Here is a 22,217-nt window from a genome sequence, read left to right on the forward strand (position 1 = left end):
CAGGTCTCCGGTTATTTGTGCATTGGGTGGAGTGTTGCCAGGTCTCCGGTGATTGTGGGTTGGGTGGAGTGTGGCCAGGTCTCCGGTGATTGAGCGATGGGTGGAGTGTTGCCAGGTCTCCGGTGATTGTGGGTTGGGTGGAGTGTGGCCAGGTCTCCGGTGATTGTGCGTTGGGTGGAGTGTTGCCAGGTCTCCGGTTATTTGTGCATTGGGTGGAGTGTTGCCAGGTCTCCGGTGATTGTGCATTGGGTGGAGTGTTGCCAGGTCTCCGGTGATTGTGGGTTGGGTGGAGTGTTGCCAGGTCTCCAGTGATTGTGCGTTGGGTGGAGTGTTGCCAGGTCTCCGGTGATTGTGGGTTGGGTGGAGTGTGGCCAGGTCTCTGGTGATTGTGTGTTGGGTGGAGTGTGGCCAGGTCTCCGGTGATTGAGCGATGGGTGGAGTGTTGCCAGGTCTCCGGTGATTGTGGGTTGGGTGGAGTGTGGCCAGGTCTCCGGTGATTGTGCATTGGGTGGAGTGTTGCCAGGTCTCCGGTGATTGTGCATTGGGTGGAGTGTTGCCAGGTCTCCGGTGATTGTGTGTTGGGTGGAGTGTTGCCAGGTCTCCGGTTATTTGTGCATTGGGTGGAGTGTTGCCAGGTCTCCGGTGATTGTGGGTTGGGTGGAGTGTTGCCAGGTCTCCGGTGATTGTGCGTTGGGTGGAGTGTTGCCAGGTCTCCGGTTATTTGTGCATTGGGTGGAGTGTTGCCAGGTCTCCGGTGATTGTGTGTTGGGTGGAGTGTTGCCAGGTCTCCGGTGATTGTACGGTGTGTGGAGTGTTGCCAGGTCTCCGGTGACTGTGGGTTGGGTGGAGTGTTGCCAGGTCTCTGGTGACTGTGTGGTGGGTGGAGTGTTGCCAGGTCTCTGGTGATTGTGGGTTGGGTGGAGTGTTGCCAGGTCTCCGGTGATTGTGGGTTGGGTGGAGTGTTGCCAGGTCTCCGGTGATTGTGGGTTGGGTGGAGTGTTGCCAGGTCTCTGGTGATTGTGCGGTGGGTGGAGTGTTGCCAGGTCTCCGGTGATTGTGGGTTGGGTGGAGTGTTGCCAGGTCTCTGGTGATTGTGCGGTGGGTGGAGTGTTGCCAGGTCTCTGGTGATTGTGGGTTGGGTGGAGTGTTGCCAGGTCTCCGGTGACTGTGGGTTGGGTGGAGTGTTGCCAGGTCTCTGGTGATTGTGCGGTGGGTGGAGTGTTGCCAGGTCTCTGGTGATTGTGCGGTGGGTGGAGTGTTGCCAGGTCTCTGGTGATTGTGCGGTGGGTGGAGTGTTGCCAGGTCTCCGGTGATTGTGCGGTGGGTGGAGTGTTACCAGGTCTCCGGTGATTGTGCGGTGGGAGGAGTGTTGCCAGGTCTCTGGTGATTGTGCGGTGGGAGGAGTGTTGCCAGGTCTCTGGTGATTGTGTGTTGGGTGGAGTGTTGCCAGGTCTCCGATGATTGTGGGTTGGGTGGAGTGTTGCCAGGTCTCCGGTGATTGTGCGGTGGGTGGAGTGTTGCCAGGTCTCCGGTGATTGTGGGTTGGGTGGAGTGTTGCCAGGTCTCCGGTGATTGTGGGTTGGGTGGAGTGTTGCCAGGTCTTTGGTGATTGTGGGTTGGGTGGAGTGTTGCCAGGTCTCCGGTGACTGTGGGTTGGGTGGAGTGTTGCCAGGTCTCTGGTGATTGTGCGGTGGGTGGAGTGTTGCCAGGTCTCTGGTGATTGTGCGGTGGGTGGAGTGTTGCCAGGTCTCTGGTGATTGTGCGTTGGGTGGAGTGTTGCCAGATCTCCGGTGACTGTGGGTTGGGTGGAATGTTGCCAGGTCTCCGGTGACTGTGCGGTGGGTGGAGTGTTGCCAGGTCCCCGGTGATTGTGCGCTGAGTGGAGTGTTGCCAGGTCTCCGGTGATTGTGCGTTGGGTGGAGTGTTGCCAGGTCTCCGGTGATTGTGCGCTTGGTGGAGTGTTGCCAGGTCGCCGGAGATTGTGCGGTGGGTGGAGTGTTGCCAGGTCGACAGTGATTGTGCGGTGGGTGGAGTGTTGCCAGGTCTCCGGTGACTGTGGGCTGGGTGGAGTGTTGCCAGGTCTCTGGTGATTGTGGATTGTGTAGAGTGTTGCCAGGTCTCCGGTGACTGTGGGCTGGGTGGAGTGTTGCCAGGTCTCCGGTGACTGTGGGCTGGGTGGAGTGTTGCCAGGTCTCCGGTGATTGTGGGTTGGGTGGAGTGTTGCCAGGTCTCTGGTGATTGTGCGTTGGGTGGAGTGTCGCCAGGTCTCTGGTGATTGTGGGTTGGGTGGAGTGTTGCCAGGTCTCCGGTGATTGTGGGTTGGGTGGAGTGTTGCCAGGTCTCTGGTGATTGTGCGTTGGGTGGAGTGTCGCCAGGTCTCTGGTGATTGTGGGTTGGGTGGAGTGTTGCCAGGTCTCCGGTGATTGTGGGTTGCGTGGAGTGTTGCCAGGTCTCCGGTTACTGTTGGTTGGGTGGAGTGTTGCTAGGTCTCTGGTGATTGTACGGTGTGTGGAGTGTTGCCAGGTCTCCGGTGACTGTGGGTTGGGTGGAGTGTTGCCAGGTCTCTGGTGATTGTGCTTTGGGTGGGGCATTGCCAGGTCTCCGGTGATTGTGCTTTGGGTGGAGCGTTGCCAGGTTTCCGGTGATTGTGCGTTGGGTGGAGTGTTGCCAGATCTCCAGTGATTGTGTGTTGGGTGGAGGTCTGCGCGGCTGTGAAGATAATCCCCGATCGGTAATTCTTGGTGGAGTCCAATGAAAACAGAGCAGATACTTTGTATCAAATTCACCTCTCCCGTCATCTCCTTTCATCTGCCAAACCTCAACGTGACTTCACCGCCGGGGCCGCCCATTGTGGGTTTTTAGGTCTTTATTTGACATGAAATCTGAATAAGAGGCTTTATATCAAAGTCTTCCCTCATCTCTGCCGCCGCCGGCCACCATGTTTCTGTACGGCGGACCGTGTTGACCTTTCAGCAGATTTTATGATCCAGTAAATCTTCTGGAAAGACTTCATTTATATGTTCTGGCCGAATACTTTGTTTTCATTTGATGCACGAATATTTTCACAATCGTTTCTTTATGACTCACCTCGTTCTCTGTGAAAAGGGTCGACACCGGGCAATGTTTTATTTAATATGAAGACGGAATGTCAGCTGAACGCCAGAACGTTTACTACTTCATCCAGATGTATGTTAATTGAAGAGGCCCTATGGCAAAAAATGCAGCTGAAAGGGCAGAAAAATTACCTTTTTTGACCAAAGCTGGCCAGTTTGCCGTCCTGTTTGTAAACAAACAATCTGGAATCCCGGGAAGTGTCATTGACTATATATGGCCATGACTGGGTTTGGTCAATGATGTCACCCAGGATCTCCAGGGTCGTTTGTACTGCAGCCATGCCAAGGATCTGTAATTTAGTGACAGTAGTGTGATGGGGAAATGTCACTGGGAAGAGAGTGGTGACACCTCATTGTGAAGATGGTCGTCCTGGGGGTGGTGAAACATCATTGGTTAGAGGGTCGTCATGGTGGTAGTGAGACATCATTGTGAAGAGGGTCATCCTGGGGGTGGTAAATCATCGTTGGGAAGAGGGTCATCCTGGGGGTGGTAAATCATCGTTGGGAAGAGGGTCATCCTGGTGGTGGTGAAATATCATTGGGAAGAGTGTCATCCTGGTGGTGGTGAGACATGAATGTGAAGAGAATCATCCTGGTGGAGGTGAAACATCACTGGGAACAGGGACAGCTTGGGGATGGTTAAAAATTGTTGGAAATAGGGTCATCTTGGTTGTTATGAAATATTGTTGGGAAGAGGGTCATCTTGGTGGTGGTGAAACATAGTTGGAAAGAAGGTCATCCTGATGGCATTGAAACCTTATTGGGAAGAGGGTCATCCTGGTAATGTTGAAACATTATTTGAGAAGAGGGTCATCCTGAGGATGGTCATCCTGGTGGCGGTGAAGCATTGTCGGTAGGAGCGTCATCCTGGTGGTGGTGAAACATTGCTGGGAAGAAGGGTCATCCTGGTGGTGGTGAAACATCATTGGAAACAGGGTCATCCTGGGGGTGGTGAGACATATTTGTGAAGAGGGTCATCCTGGGGGGTGGTGAGACATATTTGTGAAGAGGGTCATCCTGGGGGTGGTGAGACATCTTTGTGAAGAGGGTCATCCTGGTGCTGGTGAAACATTGTTGGGAAGAGGGTCATCCTGGTGGTGGTGAGACATCAATGGGAAGAGGGTCATCCTGGTGGTGGTGAGACATTAATGGGAAGAGGGTCATCCTGGTGGTGGTGAGACATTAATGGGAAGAGGGTCATCCTGGTGGTGGTGAACAACGTTGGGAAGAGGGTCATCCTGGTGGTGGTGTGACATTAATGGGAAAAGGGTCCTCCTGGTGGTGGTGAAACAACGTTGGGAAGAGGGTCCTCATGGTGGTGGTGAAACAACGTTGGGAAGAGGGTCATCCTGGTGGTAGTAAGACGTCCTCAAGTGGCTGGAGAATATGATTGATGATGGATTTACATTGGGGAACATCACTTACCTTTATTTTTTGTAACTCTTTGTGGGAATGGTTAAGGGTACAAATATATTACTGTTCCCTTTCCTTTGGGAAGGGGCCGATATCTGGGGAGCCCCCTTCTCCTAAAGGGGGCTTCTAGATTCCTATAAGATACCCCTGCAAACCCCCACATCCTCTTAGGGGTATCCAATGTGGGGAAGAGGCCCTTGTCCCCTCAGCTTGCTCAAGTGGGTGGTGGGGGGCTTGGCTGCTTCCAGTCCAAGGTACCCCCAAATGTTGTAAGGCATTTGGCCTGGTGTGGTTAAGTAAAGAATGGGCAGGGGGGAAGAGCTGCATGTTGCCCTCCCCTCCCTTGCCACATTAAATAAGGGCCTGGTTGGAATTTTAAGGGGAACCTCATACCGATTTTTTAAAGGTCTATGTTGTATTGTCCCATAACAACACGTGCTGGTTCCCGGCATCCCCCAAGCAGGTTATCTAACTGGTTCACCTAGTGAAGGGTTCAGCACAAGCTGGTGGCCACAATAGAAGACATCTGCCGGCTCCCAGCTGGAAAGTGAAAGTGGTCCTATATAGTTGCTGGTCACTTTCCCTGTGTGGGTGGCATGGTGTCCCCCCCAGCGCAGTTCCCAGGCTCCCCCCACCCTTACCAGGAGCCCAGGACGGGACCGCATTCAGCCACTTCAGGGTGGGGCAAACAGAAGGAAACCAGAAGTGATGAGGGTTTTGTCATTTTTGGTTTCAGATCTTCCATTCCCTGGCCGGTACAGCCAGGGGAGCATCGAAACGAACAGATCTCATCTTCCTGCAGGTGTGGAATTACTGTCTGTGCTGGCCCAGCGCCTCCACCTCGCCCTTCACTAACCTACATAACCTTTTATGTAGCAGCTGAGAGAGGAGAAATTTTCCATGAAGTAGGAGGAACCTGCTAATAATAATGTCTTATTAGGGAGAGTTCCCTCCACTTCCTGTCCTGTAGACCCAACAGGAAGTGAGATTATCCTTCCAATGTGAACAAATTCCCCTCTCAGGTATGTTTTCATGGTAACAGGTGTCCCCATGGGAAGGTTTCCTCTCTGGCAGTAACTCATTATTTTTGATGCCCCCTCGCTTCCATTCCTCGTAACACTGGTGATCAGGAGAATTCGGTATGTGAATCTCCCTAACGGGGAAAGGCAGGGGTTCTAACCCCTCAGCTCTCTATCCAGATCTAAGAGAAGCCTTCATACACACTCATCGCCTGACAGAGGTCCCGTGGTTCCTGCACAGCTGTATGAGCGATGATTTGGCGGATGACATCATGGCGTGCTGATCGGTTTTTGGCTCCCATCAGAGGAAGTCTCACATTGGACTTGGATAGAATTTTGTCTTCTTCCCCCAGAGGACACAAGAACTTCCCATCTGTCTGAGCTCCTTCTACCGAAGAGCTCCCAAATTGATGAACTCATCGCCCCGCCCTCCACTGCTGCGTTTTCTCTGACTTCTCTGTCTTCTAATGTCAGAGCTGAACTCCAGCTCCTCAGCTGCAGTCTTGCACGGGTGCACTAGCTCCTCCCCTTCAGTCTTGCACGGGTGCACTGGCTCCTCCCCTTCAGTCTTGCACATGTGCACAAGCTCCTCCCCTTCAGTCTTGGACAGGTGTACCAGCTCCTCCCCTTCAGTTTTGAGTTTTGCACAGGTGTACCGACTCCTCCCCTTCAGTCTGGCACAGGTGTACTGGCTCCTCCCCTTCAGTCTGGCACAGGTGTACTGGCTCCTCCCTTTCAGTCTTGCACAGGTGTACCGGCTCCTCCCCTCCAGTCTTCCACAGGTGTACTGGCTCCTCCCCTTCAGTCTTGCACAGGTGTACCGGCTCCTCCCCTCCAGTCTTGCACAGGTCTTGCGGCTCCTCCCCTTCAGTCTTGCACAGGTGTACCGGCTCCTCCTCTTCAGTCTTGCACAGGTGTACCGGCTCCTCCCCTTCAGTCTTGCACAGGTGTACCGGCTCCTCCCCTTCAGTCTGATTGTCCCTGGCCCCACCCCTTTCATCCATTAGATTTCAAATCTTTCAATCACGGAGGCTCCGCATGACATGTGGGCATTACCTATGCAAGTACAGCCAGCCTAGGCACGCCCACTGCTGCAGACAGACATCCATCAAGACATTTGATATTTGCATAAGTCCTCCCAAGACCCCGCCTACCGCTTGCATTAGGACTGAGGATGGCCTTATAACTAAGGCCAGATTGAGGGCGAAACGCATCAGAGGGGGCAACACTAGACCAATGACGCCACCAGCCTCAATGGATTTCTGCAGCCATAAAATCTACGAGGAGGTATCAAAAAGTTTGGAGACTAGTATTGCAGCACACCAACAGATGGCAGCACCAAGCTGCACGCACAGCCACAGGGAGCACTGGCCTTCATAAGTCAGTGTGCCAAAAGACATCGTCCCGTGTACATCAGGAGCTGTGCAACTGGTGCTGCCCTGACCACGTTACCACGTCTGCTAATTCATAATTGGACAGGAAGTTAGAACAAAGAGCAAATGTGAAATTCTGCGTGAAACCGGCCAAATCTGCCACAGAGACATCTGACACGATTCGGCAAGTTTACAGCGATGCCGCAATGGGTCGTTCGAGGTGATTTGAGTGGCACACATGCTTTGAGAGCGGAAGAACATCACTGGAAGACGACGAGAGATCAGGAAGACCTTCAAGGAGCTCAACCCCCCAAAAATGCCCTCTTCCCGAAGATGAAGATCCAGCATAAAGGTCGTCGTTTTCACAACATTGCGGAGATCCAGCGATTTTCCCCGTTTCCCGCAAAATTTCATGGGTTCCTGAACAATCTCTTGCATCGGGGGGCAGTCATGTTTGGTGGGGGCGACCATGCAATGATGTCATACTTGTTATGGACTTATAGAGGCTTTGTGCGTGAATGATGAATTTTGCATTTTATTTCCATTCTACCAAACGCTTCTGAATGTGAAATGCACGAGGGGCTGCACTGGACCTGACACCAACGGGTCCCAATGGGACCTCCTGCATCCAAAGGAGCACAATGCTAATGCAGCGTCACACCTGTCCTCCGCACTCCACCCTCAAAGGAAGTGGAAATCTGAAGGTTTCAAATGCAGAAAATCAGCACCTGTCTACAAGATAGGAAAGAAAAGAGGAGAGGCGCCTTCTAAGTGCAATCTTAAAACGGTTTTTATTAAGCCACAAATGTAAAAACTAACAAAAATGGGCGGTAAATTAGCCCATCATTAAGGTTAGCTGTAGAGTCGTCTTCCGTGTCCTTCAGGGATCTGTTCAGTGGGGTGATGGCCGCCGTGGGTGGTGGAGGAGATCCCAGAGCATTGTGGATGGCCAGGAGTCTCAGGAAATATCGACCAAACCAGAACCGGAAGTGGCTGGATCTAGGCTGAACCACAAGCCGGGCGGACGTGACGTTACACAGGAGGAAGTTCCTGAGACTCCGGGCCATCCACAATGCTCTGGGATCTCCTCCACCACCCATGGCGGGCATCACCCCACCGGACGGATCCCTGCAGGACACGGAAGACGACTCTACAGCTAACCTTAATAATGGGCTAATTTACCGCCCATTTTTGTGAGTTTTTACATTTGTGGCCTATTAAAAACCATTTTAATACTGCACTTAGAAGGCGCCTCTCCTCTTTTCTTTCCTATCATGCACATAGAGTTGGCTCACTCTGGGGTGGCTGCCATCTAAAGCGGTTACACAGTTAAGGACTTCACTGGGACTTTTAGACTTTTTGTCTGTTTGTTCTAATATCACTGGAGATTAGCCAATAGTGCGCTGAGAGTTCTTTACAATATTTCTGTTACCCATCTACACAAACCCTACACCACCGAGAACCGGGAATATGGTCATCTGATGGCTCTCTCATTAGATGATCCCTCCAGTGTGATAGGCAGAACCAGGACAAGGGGTGGGCAACAAGTCCTACACAAGTCCTACACGACTGAGAACAGGGAAGATGGTCATCTGATGGCTCTCTTATTAGATGATCCCTCCAGTATGATAGGCAGAACCAGGACAAGGGGTGGGCAACAAGTCCTACATGACAGAACTGGGAATATGGTCATCTGACGGCCTTCTCATCAGATGATTCCTCCAGTATGACAGGCAGAACCAGGACAAAGGGTGGGCAACAAGTCCTACAGGACTGAGAAGCGTGAATATGGTCATCTGACGGCCTTCTCATCAGATGATCCCTCCAGTATGCCAGGCAGAACCAGGACAAGGGGTGGGCCACAAGTCCTACATGACAGAAATGGGAATATGGTCATCTGACGGCCTTCTCATCAGATGATTCCTCCAGTATGACAGGCAGAACCAGGACAAAGGGTGGGCAACAAGTCCTACAGGACTGAGAAGCATGAATATGGTCATCTGACGACCTCATCAGATGATCCCTCCAGTATGCCAGGCAGAACTAGGACAAGTGGTGGGCAAGAGGGGCAGCTGTTCTACCTACACAAGTCCTACACTTTTGAGAGCCGGGAATATGGTCATCTGATGGTCCTCTCATCAGATGATCCCTCCAGTGTGACAGACAGGGCCAGGACAAGGGGTGGGCAGGAGGGGAAACTGCTGAACCATGTTACAGGCAGCAGAACGTTCTCCACGGCTTCTCCAGACCCTTTCACGTCTGTCACATGTGCTCAGGGGGAACCTGCTCTCATCTGTGAAAAGCACAGGGAGCCAGTGGTGGACCTGCCAATTCTGGGGTTCAATGACAAATTCCAATCCAGCTCTGTGGTGCCGGTCAGTGAGCACAGGGTCCACTAGAGGACGTCGGGCCCTCAGACCACCCTCATGAAGTCTGTGTCTGATTGTTTGCTCAGAGACATTCCCACCAGTGGCCTGCTGGAGGTCATTTTGTAGGGCTCTGGCAGGGCTCATCCTGTTCCTCCTTGCACAAAGGATCAGATACCAGTCCTGCTGATGGGTTAAGGACCTTCTACGGCCCTGTCCAGCTCTCCTAGAGGAACTGCCTGTCTCCTGGAATCCCCTCCGTGTTCTTGTCTCCTGGAATCTCCTCCATGCTCTTGTCTCCTGGAACCTCCTCCATGCTCTTGTCTCCTGGAATCTCCTCCATGCTCTTGTCTCCTGGAACCTCTTCCATGCTCTTGTCTCCTGGAATCTCCTCCATGCTCTTGTCTCCTGGAATCTCCTCCATGCTCTTGTCTCCTGGAATCTCCTCCATGCTCTTGTCTCCTGGAATCTCCTCCATGCTCTCGTCTCCAGGAACCTCCTCCATGCTCTTGTCTCCTGGAATCTCCTCCATGCTCTCGTCTCCAGGAACCTCCTCCATGCTCTCGTCTCCTGGAATCTCCTCCATGCTCTCGTCTCCTGGAATCTCCTCCATGCTCTCGTCTCCTGGAATCTCCTCCATGCTCTCGTCTCATGGAATCTCCTCCATGCTCTTGTCTCCTGGAACCTCCTTCATGCTCTTGTCTCCTGGAATCTCCTCCATGCTCTTGTCTCATTGAACCTCCTCCATGCTCTTGTCTCCAGGAACCTCCTCCATGCTCTTGTCTCCTGGAATCTCCTCCATGCTCTCGTCTCCTGGAATCTCCTCCATGCTCTCGTCTCCTGGAACCTCCTCCATGCACTTGTCTCCTGGAATCTCCTCCATGCTCTTGTCTCCTGGAATCTCCTCCATGCTCTTGTCTCCTGGAATCTCCTCCATGCTCTTGTCTCATGGAATCTCCTCCATGCTCTTGAGACTGTGCTGGGAGACACAGCAAATCTGGCAATGGCAGGTATTGATGTGCCATCCTGGAGGAGTTGGACTGCCTGTGCAACCTCTGTAGGGTCCAGGTATGGCCTCATGCTACCAGTAGTGACACTGACCCGAGCCAAATGCAAAACCAGTGAAAAATAGTCAGAAAAGATGAGGAGGGAAAAATGTCAGTGTCCTCCACCTGTAAAACCATTCCTGTTTTGGGGGTCGTCTCATTGTTGCCCATCTAGTGCCCCTGTTGGTAATTTCATGAACACCAAAAGCAGCGGAAACTGATGAACAACCCCCTCTGCGCCTTCCCTGACCGGATCCATATCCCAGGAGGTTCATGGACTTGATGCCAGACTTCATTTACAAAGTCTTCCCTCCATTTTTTGAGCCGTGTATAATAATATCTATTGATATCGTCTTCCTTCGCTGGACTCCCATCCTCCATCCATCTCTCATTGTCTGTATCCTGTGACAACATCTGCATTCAATCGAGCGGTTTGCGGTGATTCCGCTGTGAGGTAGAGCTCCGCTGCGGCCCAAGGGAGAGATCCGTCTTCCAGGAGGACAACATGCAGATCGAACAATTCCGTGTTCAATGTCATCCTACACTGACAGCGTAATAAGCCAAATATGTGACCCGTCATCTGTCCCCGAAGATCGCCGAGACGGAGGAATGTGAGGAATAAGAGACGAAGTTTAAATAAAAATTCAGCAGGTGCTCTGTTTCAAATTCCCCTTTCTGCATTGACATACCTCCTTAGACCCAGTTTGTCTGGAAAGCATGGTCACCTGCTGACTTGGCAGCATCCACAGGCAGCGTAACTCTTCAAAAAGACACAGTTAAGTCCAATGCAATGTTACTTCAGCTAATTGCAGTACAAAGGATGTAGTTCCGGTCTTTTGAAGCGGAAGAAGACAATGACGTTTGTACCCTGGTCTCTGTGAAGAACTAACACTGGCTGAGGGAACATGGAAGAAACAGAGAGGGACTAATGAGGACTGAGAGAACCTGGAGGAAACAGAGAGGGACTAATGAGGACTGAGGGAACATGGAAGAAACAGAGAGGGACTAATGAGGACTGAGGGAACATGGAAGAAACAGAGAGGGACTAATGAGGACTGAGAGAACATGGAAGAAACAGAGGGACTAATGAGGACTGAGAGAACATGGAGGAAACAGAGAGGGACTAATGAGGACTGAGAGAACATGGAAGAAACAGAGGGACTAATGAGGACTGAGAGAACATGGAAGAAACAGAGGGACTAATGAGGACTGAGAGAACATGGAAGAAACAGAGGGACTAATGAGGACTGAGGGAACATGGAAGAAACAGAGAGGGACTAATGAGGACTGAGAGAACATGGAGGAAACAGAGAGGGACTAATGAGGACTGAGAGAACATGGAAGAAACAGAGAGGGACTAATGAGGACTGAGGGAACATGGAGGAAACAGAGAGGGACTAATGAGGACTGAGGGAACCTGGAGGAAACAGAGAGGGACTAATGAGGACTGAGAGAACCTGGAGGAAACAGAGAGGGACTAATGAGGACTGAGGGAACATGGAAGAAATGGGAGGATCTAGTGAGGACTGAACCACCTAGCACTAAACAGACAGAGGAAGATACCAAACAACATAGTAAACACATTGCAGTTCATCATTCGATGTCAGTATAAAAAGTAAACTACAGAAGTTGAATCCAATGTAGCTTTCCTTCAGCTATTTGCAGTACAGAGGATTAAAGTGTAAGAAGACAATGACCTTCCCAAAACCTGTCCCTGCAAAGAACTAACGCTGACCGAGGGACCATGGAAGAAACAGAGAGGGACTAATGAGGACTGAGGGAACATGGAGGAAACAGAGAGGGACTAATGAGGACTAAGAGAACCTGGAGGAAACAGAGAGGGACTAATGAGGACTGAGGGAACATGGAAGAAACAGAGAGGGACTAATGAGGATTGAGAGAACCTGGAGGAAACAGAGAGGGACTAATGAGGACTGAGAGAATATGGAAGAAACAGAGAGGGACTAATGAGGACTGAGAGAATATGGAAGAAACAGAGAGGGACTAATGAGGACTGAGGGAACCTGGAAGAAACAGAGGGACTAATGAGGACTGAGGGAACCTGGAAGAAACAGAGGGACTAATGAGGACTGAGGGAACCTGGAAGAAACAGAGAGGGACTAATGAGGACTGAGAGAACCTGGAGGAAACAGAGAGGGACTAATGAGGACTGAGAGAACATGGAGGAAACAGAGAGGGACTAATTGGGACTGAGAGAATATGGAAGAAACAGAGAGGGACTAATGAGGACTGAGGGAACCTGGAAGAAACAGAGGGACTAATGAGGACTGAGGGAACATGGAAGAAACAGAGGGACTAATGAGGACTGAGGGAACCTGGAGGAAACAGAGAGGGACTAATGAGGACTGAGGGAACCTGGAGGAAACAGAGAGGGACTAATGAGGACTGAGGGAACCTGGAGGAAACAGAGAGGGACTAATGAGGACTGAGGGAACCTGGAGGAAACAGAGAGGGACTAATGAGGACTGAGGGAACATGGAGGAAACAGAGAGGGACTAATGAGGACTGAGGGAACAAGCACTAAACAGGAAGGGAGGACAGAGGGAAATACCAATTCACAAAGTATACAAGTTGTCTCTCGCTCCTCTCTCCCTCTTACCCCCCCTCTCTTTCTCCCCCTCTCTTCTCCCTCTCCCCCCCTCACTCTCTTCCCCCCTTCCTCCTTCTCCTCCTTCTCCCTCTCCCCCCCCCCCTCTCTTTCTCCCCCCTCTCTCCTCTCTCTCTGTGCCGCCTCATCAACACACATCAGTGAAGGAGAAAAATTACCTGCTTGCAAAATTGTGTAATAGAAACAAAGAAACACTTTTTTCCCCTAAATTCTTTGCTCTTTTTTTGTTTATAGCGCAAAAAATAAAACCCCCAGCGGGGAGCAAATACCACCAAAAGAAAGCTCTATCTGTCTCAAAACAATGATAAAAATTCTGTTTGGGTACAGTGTTGCATGACCGCGCAATTGTCATTCAAAGTGTGACAACACTGAAAGCTAAAAATTGGCCTGGGCAGGAAGGGGGTAGAAGTGTCCGGTAGGCAGGAAGGGGGTAGAAGTGCCCTGTAGGCAGGAAGGGGGTAGAAGTGTCCTGTAGGCAGGAAGGGGGTAGAAGTGTCCGGTAGGCAGGAAGGGGGTAGAAGTGTCCGGTAGGCAGGAAGGGGGTAGAAGTGTCCTGTAGGCAGGAAGGGGGTAGAAGTGCCCGGTAGGCAGGAAGGGGGTAGAAGTGCCCTGTAGGCAGGAAGGGGGTAGAAGTGTCCTGTAGGCAGGAAGGGGGTAGAAGTGTCCGGTAGGCAGGAAGGGGGTAGAAGTGCCCTGTAGGCAGGAAGGGGGTAGAAGTGTCCTGTAGGCAGGAAGGGGGTAGAAGTGTCCGGTAGGCAGGAAGGGGGTAGAAGTGCCCTGTAGGCAGGAAGGGGGTAGAAGTGCCCGGTAGGCAGGAAGGGGGTAGAAGTGTCCTGTAGGCAGGAAGGGGGTAGAAGTGCCCTGTAGGCAGGAAGGGGGTAGAAGTGCCTGGTAGGCAGGAAGGGGGTAGAAGTGCCCGGTAGGCAGGAAGGGGGTAGAAGTGTCCGGTAGGCAGGAAGGGGGTAGAAGTGCCCTGTAGGCAGGAAGGGAGTAGAAGCGCCCGGGTAGAAGTGTCCTGTAGGTAGGAAGGGGGTAGAAGTGTCCTGTAGGCAGGAAGGGGGTAGAAGTGTCCTGTAGGCAGGAAGGGGGTAGAAGTGCCCTGTAGGCAGGAAGGGGGTAGAAGTGCCCTGTAGGCAGGAAGAGGGTAGAAGTGCCCGGTAGGCAGGAAGAGGGTAGAAGTGCCCGGTAGGCAGGAAGAGGGTAGAAGTGCCCAGTAGGCAGGAAGGGGGTAGAAGTGCCCGGTAGGCAGGAAGGGGGTAGAAGCGCCCTGTAGGCAGGAAGGGGGTAGAAGTGTCCTTTAGGCAGGAAGGGGGTAGAAGTGCCCTGTAGGCAGGAAGGGGGTAGAAGTGCCCTGTAGGCAGGAAGGGGGTAGAAGTGTCCTGTAGGCAGGAAGGGGGTAGAAGCGCCCGGTAGGCAGGAAGGGGGTAGAAGTGTCCTGTAGGCAGGAAGGGGGTAGAAGTGCCCTGTAGGCAGGAAGGGGGTAGAAGTGTCCGGTAGGCAGGAAGGGGGTAGAAGTGCCCTGTAGGCAGGAAGGGGGTAGAAGTGTCCGGTAGGCAGGAAGGGGGTAGAAGTGCCCTGTAGGCAGGAAGGGGGTAGAAGCGCCCTGTAGGCAGGAAGGGGGTAGAAGCGCCCTGTAGGCAGGGAGGGGGTAGAAGCGTCCTGTAGGCAGGAAGGGGGTAGAAGTGCCCTGTAGGCAGGAAGGGGGTAGAAGTGTCCGGTAGGCAGGAAGGGGGTAGAAGTGCCCTGTAGGCAGGAAGGGGGTAGAAGCGCCCTGTAGGCAGGAAGGGGGTAGAAGCGCCCTGTAGGCAGGGAGGGGGTAGAAGCGTCCTGTAGGCAGGAAGGGGGTAGAAACGCCCTGTAGGCAGGGAGGGGGTAGAAGCGCCCTGTAGGCAGGAAGGGGGTAGAAGTGCCCGGTAGGCAGGAAGGGGGTAGAAGTGCCCGGTAGGCAGGAAGGGGGTAGAAGCGCCTTTTACAGAAAAGTACAGCGCTGCAGAGTGGAAAAGAAAGGTGAATGACATTCAGTCACAATACGCTGTAACTTTTGCTGCAATTGTGTACACGATATTATTATTATTATTTTTTTTATATTTCCTATTTTTTCCCACAAAAGAGGAGTTTCCCTTTAAAGTAACAGCGACTTTAAAAGAGGTACCTGCACTGCTTTGGTGTGACTTTTGTTTACTTTTTATATATATATTATTTTTTTTCATACATAATTTTTATTTATTTATATATATTTTTAAGAATTTTTTTACTTTGATCCGTAGAATGGCAAATAATGGCTCTAATGTGAAAGGAGCCTAAATGCCAAAAAAAGTGTTCTTTGTTTTTGTTTTGTATTTGTTTTTTGCAGCCGCTGTATTCTTCCCCCTCTTGCGCTCCTTCGATATCGATGTCTAATAGTCGCCGTCTGTAAGACATCGAAGATCTCCAGATTGTCGCATTTCTTGCTGTACGTCGCAGTAAACTCCATAATAAACATTTGGTGCTTTAAATCCGGATCATTGAAAACAGACTTTGCTAGGAAGGGCTTGACTTTCGCCGATCGTACGCTCGCCGCCGGGGTCGTAAACGCCGCTTTACAAACAAAGGGCCTCTGTTAAATTTGCATGGGGGGGGGGGGAGGAATAATTGAACCCAACTGGTCACAGGGACGGAGCGTTCGCCTTCCACGCCGCTCCGCCGGCACACAGGAGGAAATCCGATTAGCCGGAGAGTTTTGGAAACATTCGAAGTGAATTTTGTGCTTTCCATTTGCTCACGTTGGAACTCGTAAAAAAGCCGGCGAAGGTCTCGGGTTGTATTGAAATTCCAGCTCAGAGTGTAGAGAAAAAAAAATCGCCGTTATAGCGAGGAACGAGCGCTCCGCGTATGAGAAGAAAGAAAATGAAAAAAAGAGAAATTGGAATGGTTGGTTCCTGGACGGTCGGGAGGCGATGGAAATTCTTTCTGTGATGGACTGTCTGCGGCACAAAACGCAGAAACAGCTGCAAAGAGTCTCCGAGGAATAGCGAAGAGCGAGCGAGCGAACGAAAGCCGAACGCAGGCGGATAGAGATGAGACGCCCTTCAGTCCAGCCAATAATACATTTCATTAAGGCCGGTCCACACTATACAAACGCAGTCCAGATGCTTTTTTGCATGCGCATTTTTTACGCATTTTTGGCGCGTTCCAGTTAATTTTTTTCCCCTCTCTTGTTCTTCAATTTAAATAGCAAAATGTGTGTTCCAGTGAGTTTTTGTTGCGTTTCATTGGAATCAATGGGAGGAATAGTGCCCCATCATTGGTGTCAGTGGGAGGAATAGTGCCCCATCATTGGTGTCAGTGGGAGGAATAGTGCCCCATCATTGGTGTCAGTGGGAGGAATAGTGCCCCATCATTGATATCAGTGGGAGGAATAGTGCCCCATCATTGGTGTCAGTGGGAGGAATAGTACCCCATCATTGGTGTCAGTGGGATGAATAGTGCCCCATCATTGGTGTCAGTGGGAGGAATAGTGCCCCATCATTGGTGTCAGTGGGAGGAATAGTGCCCCATCATTGGTGTCAGTGGGAGGAATAGTGCCCCATCGTTGGTGTCAGTGGGAGGAATAGTGCCCCATCATTGGTGTCAGTGGGAGGAATAGCGCCCCATCATTTGTGTCAGTGGGAGGAATAGCGCCCCATCATTGGTGTCAGTGGGAGGAATAGTGCCCCATCATTGGTGTCAGTGGGAGGAATAGTGCCCCATCATTGGTGTCAGCGGGAGGAATAGTGCCCCATCATTGGTGTCAGTGGATAAAATAGTGCCCCATCATTGGTGTCAGTGGGAGGAATAGTGCCCTATCATTGGTGTCAGTGGGAGGAATAGTGCCCCATCATTGGTGTCAGTGGGAGGAATAGTGCCCCATCATTGGTGTCAGTGGGAGGAATAGTGCCCCATCATTGGTGTCAGTGGGAGGAATAGTGCCCCATCATTGGTGTCAGTGGATAAAATAGTGCCCCATCATTGGTGTCAGTGGGAGGAATAGTGCCCCATCATTGGTGTCAGTGGGAGGAATAGTGCCCCACCGTTGGTGTCAGTGGGAGGAATAGTGCCCCATCGTTGGTGTCAGTGGGAGGAATAGTGTCCCATCGTTGGTGTCAGTGGGAGGAATAGTGTCCCATCGTTGGTGTCAGTGGGAGGAATAGTGCCCCATCATTGGTGTCAGTGGGAGGAATAGTGCCCCATCATTGGTGTCAGTGGATAAAATAGTGCCCCATCATTGGTGTCAGAGGGAGGAATAGTGCCCCATCATCGGTGTCAGTGGATAAAATAGTGCCCCATCATTGGTGTCAGTGGGAGGAATAGTGCCCCATCATCGGTGTCAGTGGATAAAATAGTGCCCCATCATTGGTGTCAGTGGGAGGAATAGTGCCCCATCATTGGTGTCAGTAGTAGGAATAGTGCCCCATCATTGGTGTCAGTGGGAGGAATAGTGCCCCATCCTTGGTGTCAGTGGGAGGAATAGTGCCCCGTCATTGGTGTCAGTGGGAGGAATAGTGCCCCATCGTTGGTGTCAGTGGGAGGAATAGTGCCCCATCATTGGTGTCAGTGGGAGGAATAGTGCCCCATCATTGGTGTCAGTGGGAGGAATAGCGCTCCATCATTGGTGTCAGTGGGAGGAATAGCGCTCCATCATTGGTGTCAGTGGGAGGAATAGTGCCCCATCATTGGTGTCAGTGGGAGGAATAGTGCCCCATCATTGGTGTCAGTGGGAGGAATAGTGCCCCATCGCTGGTGTCAGTGGGAGGAATAGTGCCCCATCGCTGGTGTCAGTGGGAGGAATAGTGCCCCATCATTGGTGTCAGTGGGAGGAATAGTGCCCCATCGCTGGTGTCAGTAGGAGGAATAGCGCCCCATCATTGGTGTCAGGGAGGGAAAATAAAAATAATATATATATTTAAACACATTTGAGCATTCTAAGTAATTTTCTAGCAAAAAAAAAGAACATTTTTAGACGTAGGAGTGAAATATCAGAATTGCCGCGGTAGGCAGTTGGCTGCCCTCCCCCCCATCACTGACCCCTATGGGGAACAGGAAACTTTCAGCGATAAAACAGAAAGTTAACCATGATTGATCCCGGGGCCCCTACATGCCGAATGTCGTTCTGCTCGGCTTCCTCTGGAACGAACGCTCGGTAATCTTATCTCCCTGAGGAACGCGGTTTTGACCGCAGATTGGGATTTTTCCAGCTCTGAAAATCAGGAATTTCAGGAAGAGGAAGAAAAGATAAAGAGGAGGTGAGTTGGGTACCGGCAGTCCTCGGAGGCGTCGAGCGCCATGTTCTCGCATTCTCCGTGGTCGATGGACCATTGCTGACCGGCTGCGCAGCACGACTCCATCAGATCCTTCGATGAACCTGAAGGAGAAAAAAATGATTTAAGATAAATTTCGGGAGTAAAATTCGATACAAAATATCATTAAAGTGGAACTCCGGCAAAGAAACAACGATTTCATTTTATCTCAGGAAAATGTAAAAACTTCTGTCGGGATTTGTCCGATTTCCGTGTCCCCGCCGGAGGCCGTCCTCCTCGATTCCTCTTCCGGGAGGTAGTGAGAGCAATAATCTCCCATCGGGGACACTTCGACCAGTGAGATCCGGAACGGCTGAAGTTCCATCTGCTCATCGCTTGCCTCCCTTCCTGATCCGCATTCTAATGACATCTCTAAATCTAACCTTTCCGTTGTCATTACATTCTTCATTATAGACCCGGCAGGGCTGCTGTTGGAAACCTCGGGGCCCCATACAGCCAACCCGACAGTGCCCCCCCCCCCAAAAAAAACACAAAAAAACTGTTTATTATGATTCAGTTATGAATGAACTCAGTGAGTGATTGATACTGATCACTCATTGTGTTCATTCAGGAAAGGGGCTGGTACAGGGGTGAACTAACAACTCATGGGGCCCCCGGGCAATAGGAGGTCATGGGGCCCCTGTGTCCTCACCCACACTCAAACCACACCCAAAAAAGCCTATGATAGGTATCAGGGACATCTCATGGGGCCCCCTACTGACCCTGGGCCCTCAGGCAGTGCCCGAGTTCCCGAATGGTCAGTCCGTGCCTGGGCTGGTAAATGTGACATATTTACTGGACTCTTCCACGTGTGCTTGCAGCTGTCGGAGGGAAGGAGAGGAGGGAAGCAGTTAGCACTGCGGGGGTGGAAACACACGGGGGGCAGCAGGGGGAACTGTATGATGTGCACCAGGGGGGCAATTACTGGAACTGATCCCCCGCTGCAGCAGCTGAAAGCCAGCGGGAGGGAGAGGAGAAGAAGCCAGCTTTCAGTTGCTACATAGAAAGATGTACGGGGGATCAGTTCCAGGAATTGCCCCCTGCCATGCCAATCACCCTCCCTGCCCACATCTGATTCACCCAGCTGCCTGGGCCCCATACAGGAGGACTAGTGGTACCCCCTTATCTACGGCCCTGAGATACACCTGTGCAAGGCTGGAGGGGAGGAGCCGGTACACCTGTGCAAGACTGAAGGGGAGGAGCCGGTACACCTGTGCAAGGCTGGAGGGGAGGAGCCGGTACACCTGTGCAAGACTGAAGGGGAGGAGCCGGTACACCTGTGCAAGGCTGGAGGGGAGGAGCCGGTACACCTGTGCAAGACTGAAGGGGAGGAGCCGGTACACCTGTGCAAGACTGAAGGGGAGGAGTTGGTACACCTGTGCAAGACTGAAGGGGAGGAGCCGGTACACCTGTGCAAGACTGAAGGGGAGGAGCTGGTACACCTGTGCAAGACTGAAGGGGAGGAGCCGGTACACCTGTGCAAGGCTGGAGGGGAGGAGCCGGTACACCTGTGCAAGACTGAAGGGGAGGAGCCGGTACACCTGTGCAAGACTGAAGGGGAGGAGTTGGTACACCTGTGCAAGACTGAAGGGGAGGAGCCGGTACACCTGTGCAAGACTGAAGGGGAGGAGCTGGTACACCTGTGCAAGACTGAAGGGGAGGAGCCGGTACACCTGTGCAAGACTGAAGGGGAGGACCCGGTACACCTGTGCAAGACTGAAGGGGAGGAGCCGGTACACCTGTGCAAGACTGAAGGGGAGGAGCCGGTACACCTGTGCAAGACTGAAGGGGAGGACCCGGTACACCTGTGCAAGACTGAAGGGGAGGAGCCGGTACACCTGTGCAAGACTGAAGGGGAGGACCCGGTACACCTGTGCAAGACTGAAGGGGAGGAGCCGGTACACCTGTGCAAGACTGAAGGGGAGGAGCCGGTACACCTGTGCAAGACTGAAGGGGAGGAGCCGGTACACCTGTGCAAGACTGAAGGGGAGGAGCCGGTACACCTGTGCAAGGCTGAAGGGGAGGAGCCGGTACACCTGTGCAAGACTGAAGGGGAGGAGCTGGTACACCTGTGCAAGACTGAAGGGGAGGAGCCGGTACACCTGTGGAAGACTGAAGGGGAGGCCGGAGTTCCCCTTTAGTGGCGGCAGTGTTCAGCAGCTGGCTGCCAGTTGTATGCGGAATTCCTGATCTGTCACAATAAACAGTCGGACATTCATGACTTTCTAACGAGCGTCTGGAAGGTGTTTATGGTGATCTGTGCGGTGGGGGGGGGGGGGAGGAATCGGGGGGGGGGGGGGGGAGGGTTGTGGGGTTCAGTTTCTCAGTTTGTTTGGAAAACGCTGAATAATGAGGTTTTTCCGCACAATCTCCTCCCGGCGGTTTCCTCTTCCAGTTTGTCGCTGATGGACGTTGGCGGGATGTTTTCTTCAGGTGTCATGTGACGGCTGGAAGTTATTACTGAAATCCCGAGTGTGACTCCATTATCATCACCTCATATGTTGGTGGAAGAGGACCTGTCTGCACCGCGACACACCGCCATCAATGACTCCCGGACGGGGCCCAATATACAGCAACAGGAAAACTCCGCCTTCTATCATTAAAAAGACAACAAGCTCCGGTCAGTGACTGCGCCTAGGCTGAGATGGTGTCATCAGTCTGCTGCAGGCAGGAGAAAGCGTTTCCTCAGTCTCCCCTCCCCCGGTGATCAGACTGTACATTGTAACTTTGTAGAAGGAGGAGGAGGCATTTCCTCAGGCTCCCCTCCCCCAGTGATCAGACTGTACATTGTAACTTTGTAGAAGGAGGAGGAGGCGTTTCCTCAGGCTCCCCTCCCCCAGTGATCAGACTGTACATTGTAACTTTGTAGAAGGAGGAGGAGGCGTTTCCTCAGGCTCCCCTCCCCCAGTGATCAGACTGTACATTGTAACTTTGTAGAAGGAGGAGGAGGCATTTCCTCAGGCTCCCCTCCCCCAGTGATCAGACTGTACATTGTAACTTTGTAGAAGGAGGAGGAGGCGTTTCCTCAGGCTCCCCTCCCCCAGTGATCAGACTGTACATTGTAACTTTGTAGAAGGAGGAGGAGGCATTTCCTCAGGCTCCCCTCCCCCAGTGATCAGACTGTACATTGTAACTTTGTAGAAGGAAGAGAAGAGCTAGATGATGCTGGACGTCCTCCAGCCAGGAAATGAGGTGGAGCTCTATCTCAAGTGTTGTAGCTTCTAATGCACATTGTGAGAAGCTCCCAGTGTGCAGTGACATCAGAGGAAGCAGTTCCAGTCCAGGGGAGGAGCCGGTACACCTGTGCAGGACTGAAGGGGAGGAGCCGGTACACCTGTGCAAGACTGAAGGGGAGGAGCCAACACCTGTGCAAGACTGAAGGGGAGGAGCCGGTACACCTGTGCAAGACTGAAGGGGAGGAGCCAGTACACCTGTGCAAGACTGGAGGGGAGGAGCTGGAATACCTGTGCAAGACTAAAGGGGAGGAGCCGGTACACCTGTGCAAGACTAAAGGGGAGGAGCCGCTACACCTGTGCAAGACTGAAGGGGAGGAGCCAGTACACCTGTGCAAGACTGGAGGGGAGGAGTCGGTACACCTGTGCAAGTCTGAAGGGGAGGAGCTGGTACACCTGTGCAAGACTGAAGGGGAGGAGCCGGTACACCTGTGCAAGACTGAAGGGGAGGAGCCGGAGGGAGGATTCAATAAGTTTCTTAATTAAAACTTATGAATAAATAAAATCATAATTAATAAAGAAATACATTTAATAAAAATTATAAAAATGATAATACTATTCATAAATAAATAAATGTAAAGTATATAAATACAATAAGAATTAATAAATAAATAAATGGTATAAATATAATAATTAATTAAATCCTTTAAAATAAATAAAACAATAAATACATTTTATAAATATTGTAATAATTAATTCATTAAAAGTTT

At 51.7% G+C, this 22,217-nt stretch overlaps 1 protein-coding gene across 1 annotated transcript in view; it reads right to left on the reverse strand.

The window, feature by feature from the left end:
- Nucleotides 1-22,217, reverse strand: part of LOC149428706 (fibulin-2-like) — a 56,923-nt gene that overhangs the window by 13,852 nt on the left and 20,854 nt on the right. Inside the window, 1 exon segment of the mRNA XM_089667095.1 lies at nt 18,234-18,339. Coding sequence (XP_089523221.1) covers nt 18,234-18,339 — 106 coding nt within the window.

The sequence above is a fragment of the Staurois parvus genome, unplaced genomic scaffold (assembly GCF_062004578.1).
Source record: "Staurois parvus isolate SC_StPar_1 unplaced genomic scaffold, SC_StPar_1.0 ptg003020l, whole genome shotgun sequence".
Classification (NCBI taxonomy): domain Eukaryota; kingdom Metazoa; phylum Chordata; class Amphibia; order Anura; family Ranidae; genus Staurois; species Staurois parvus.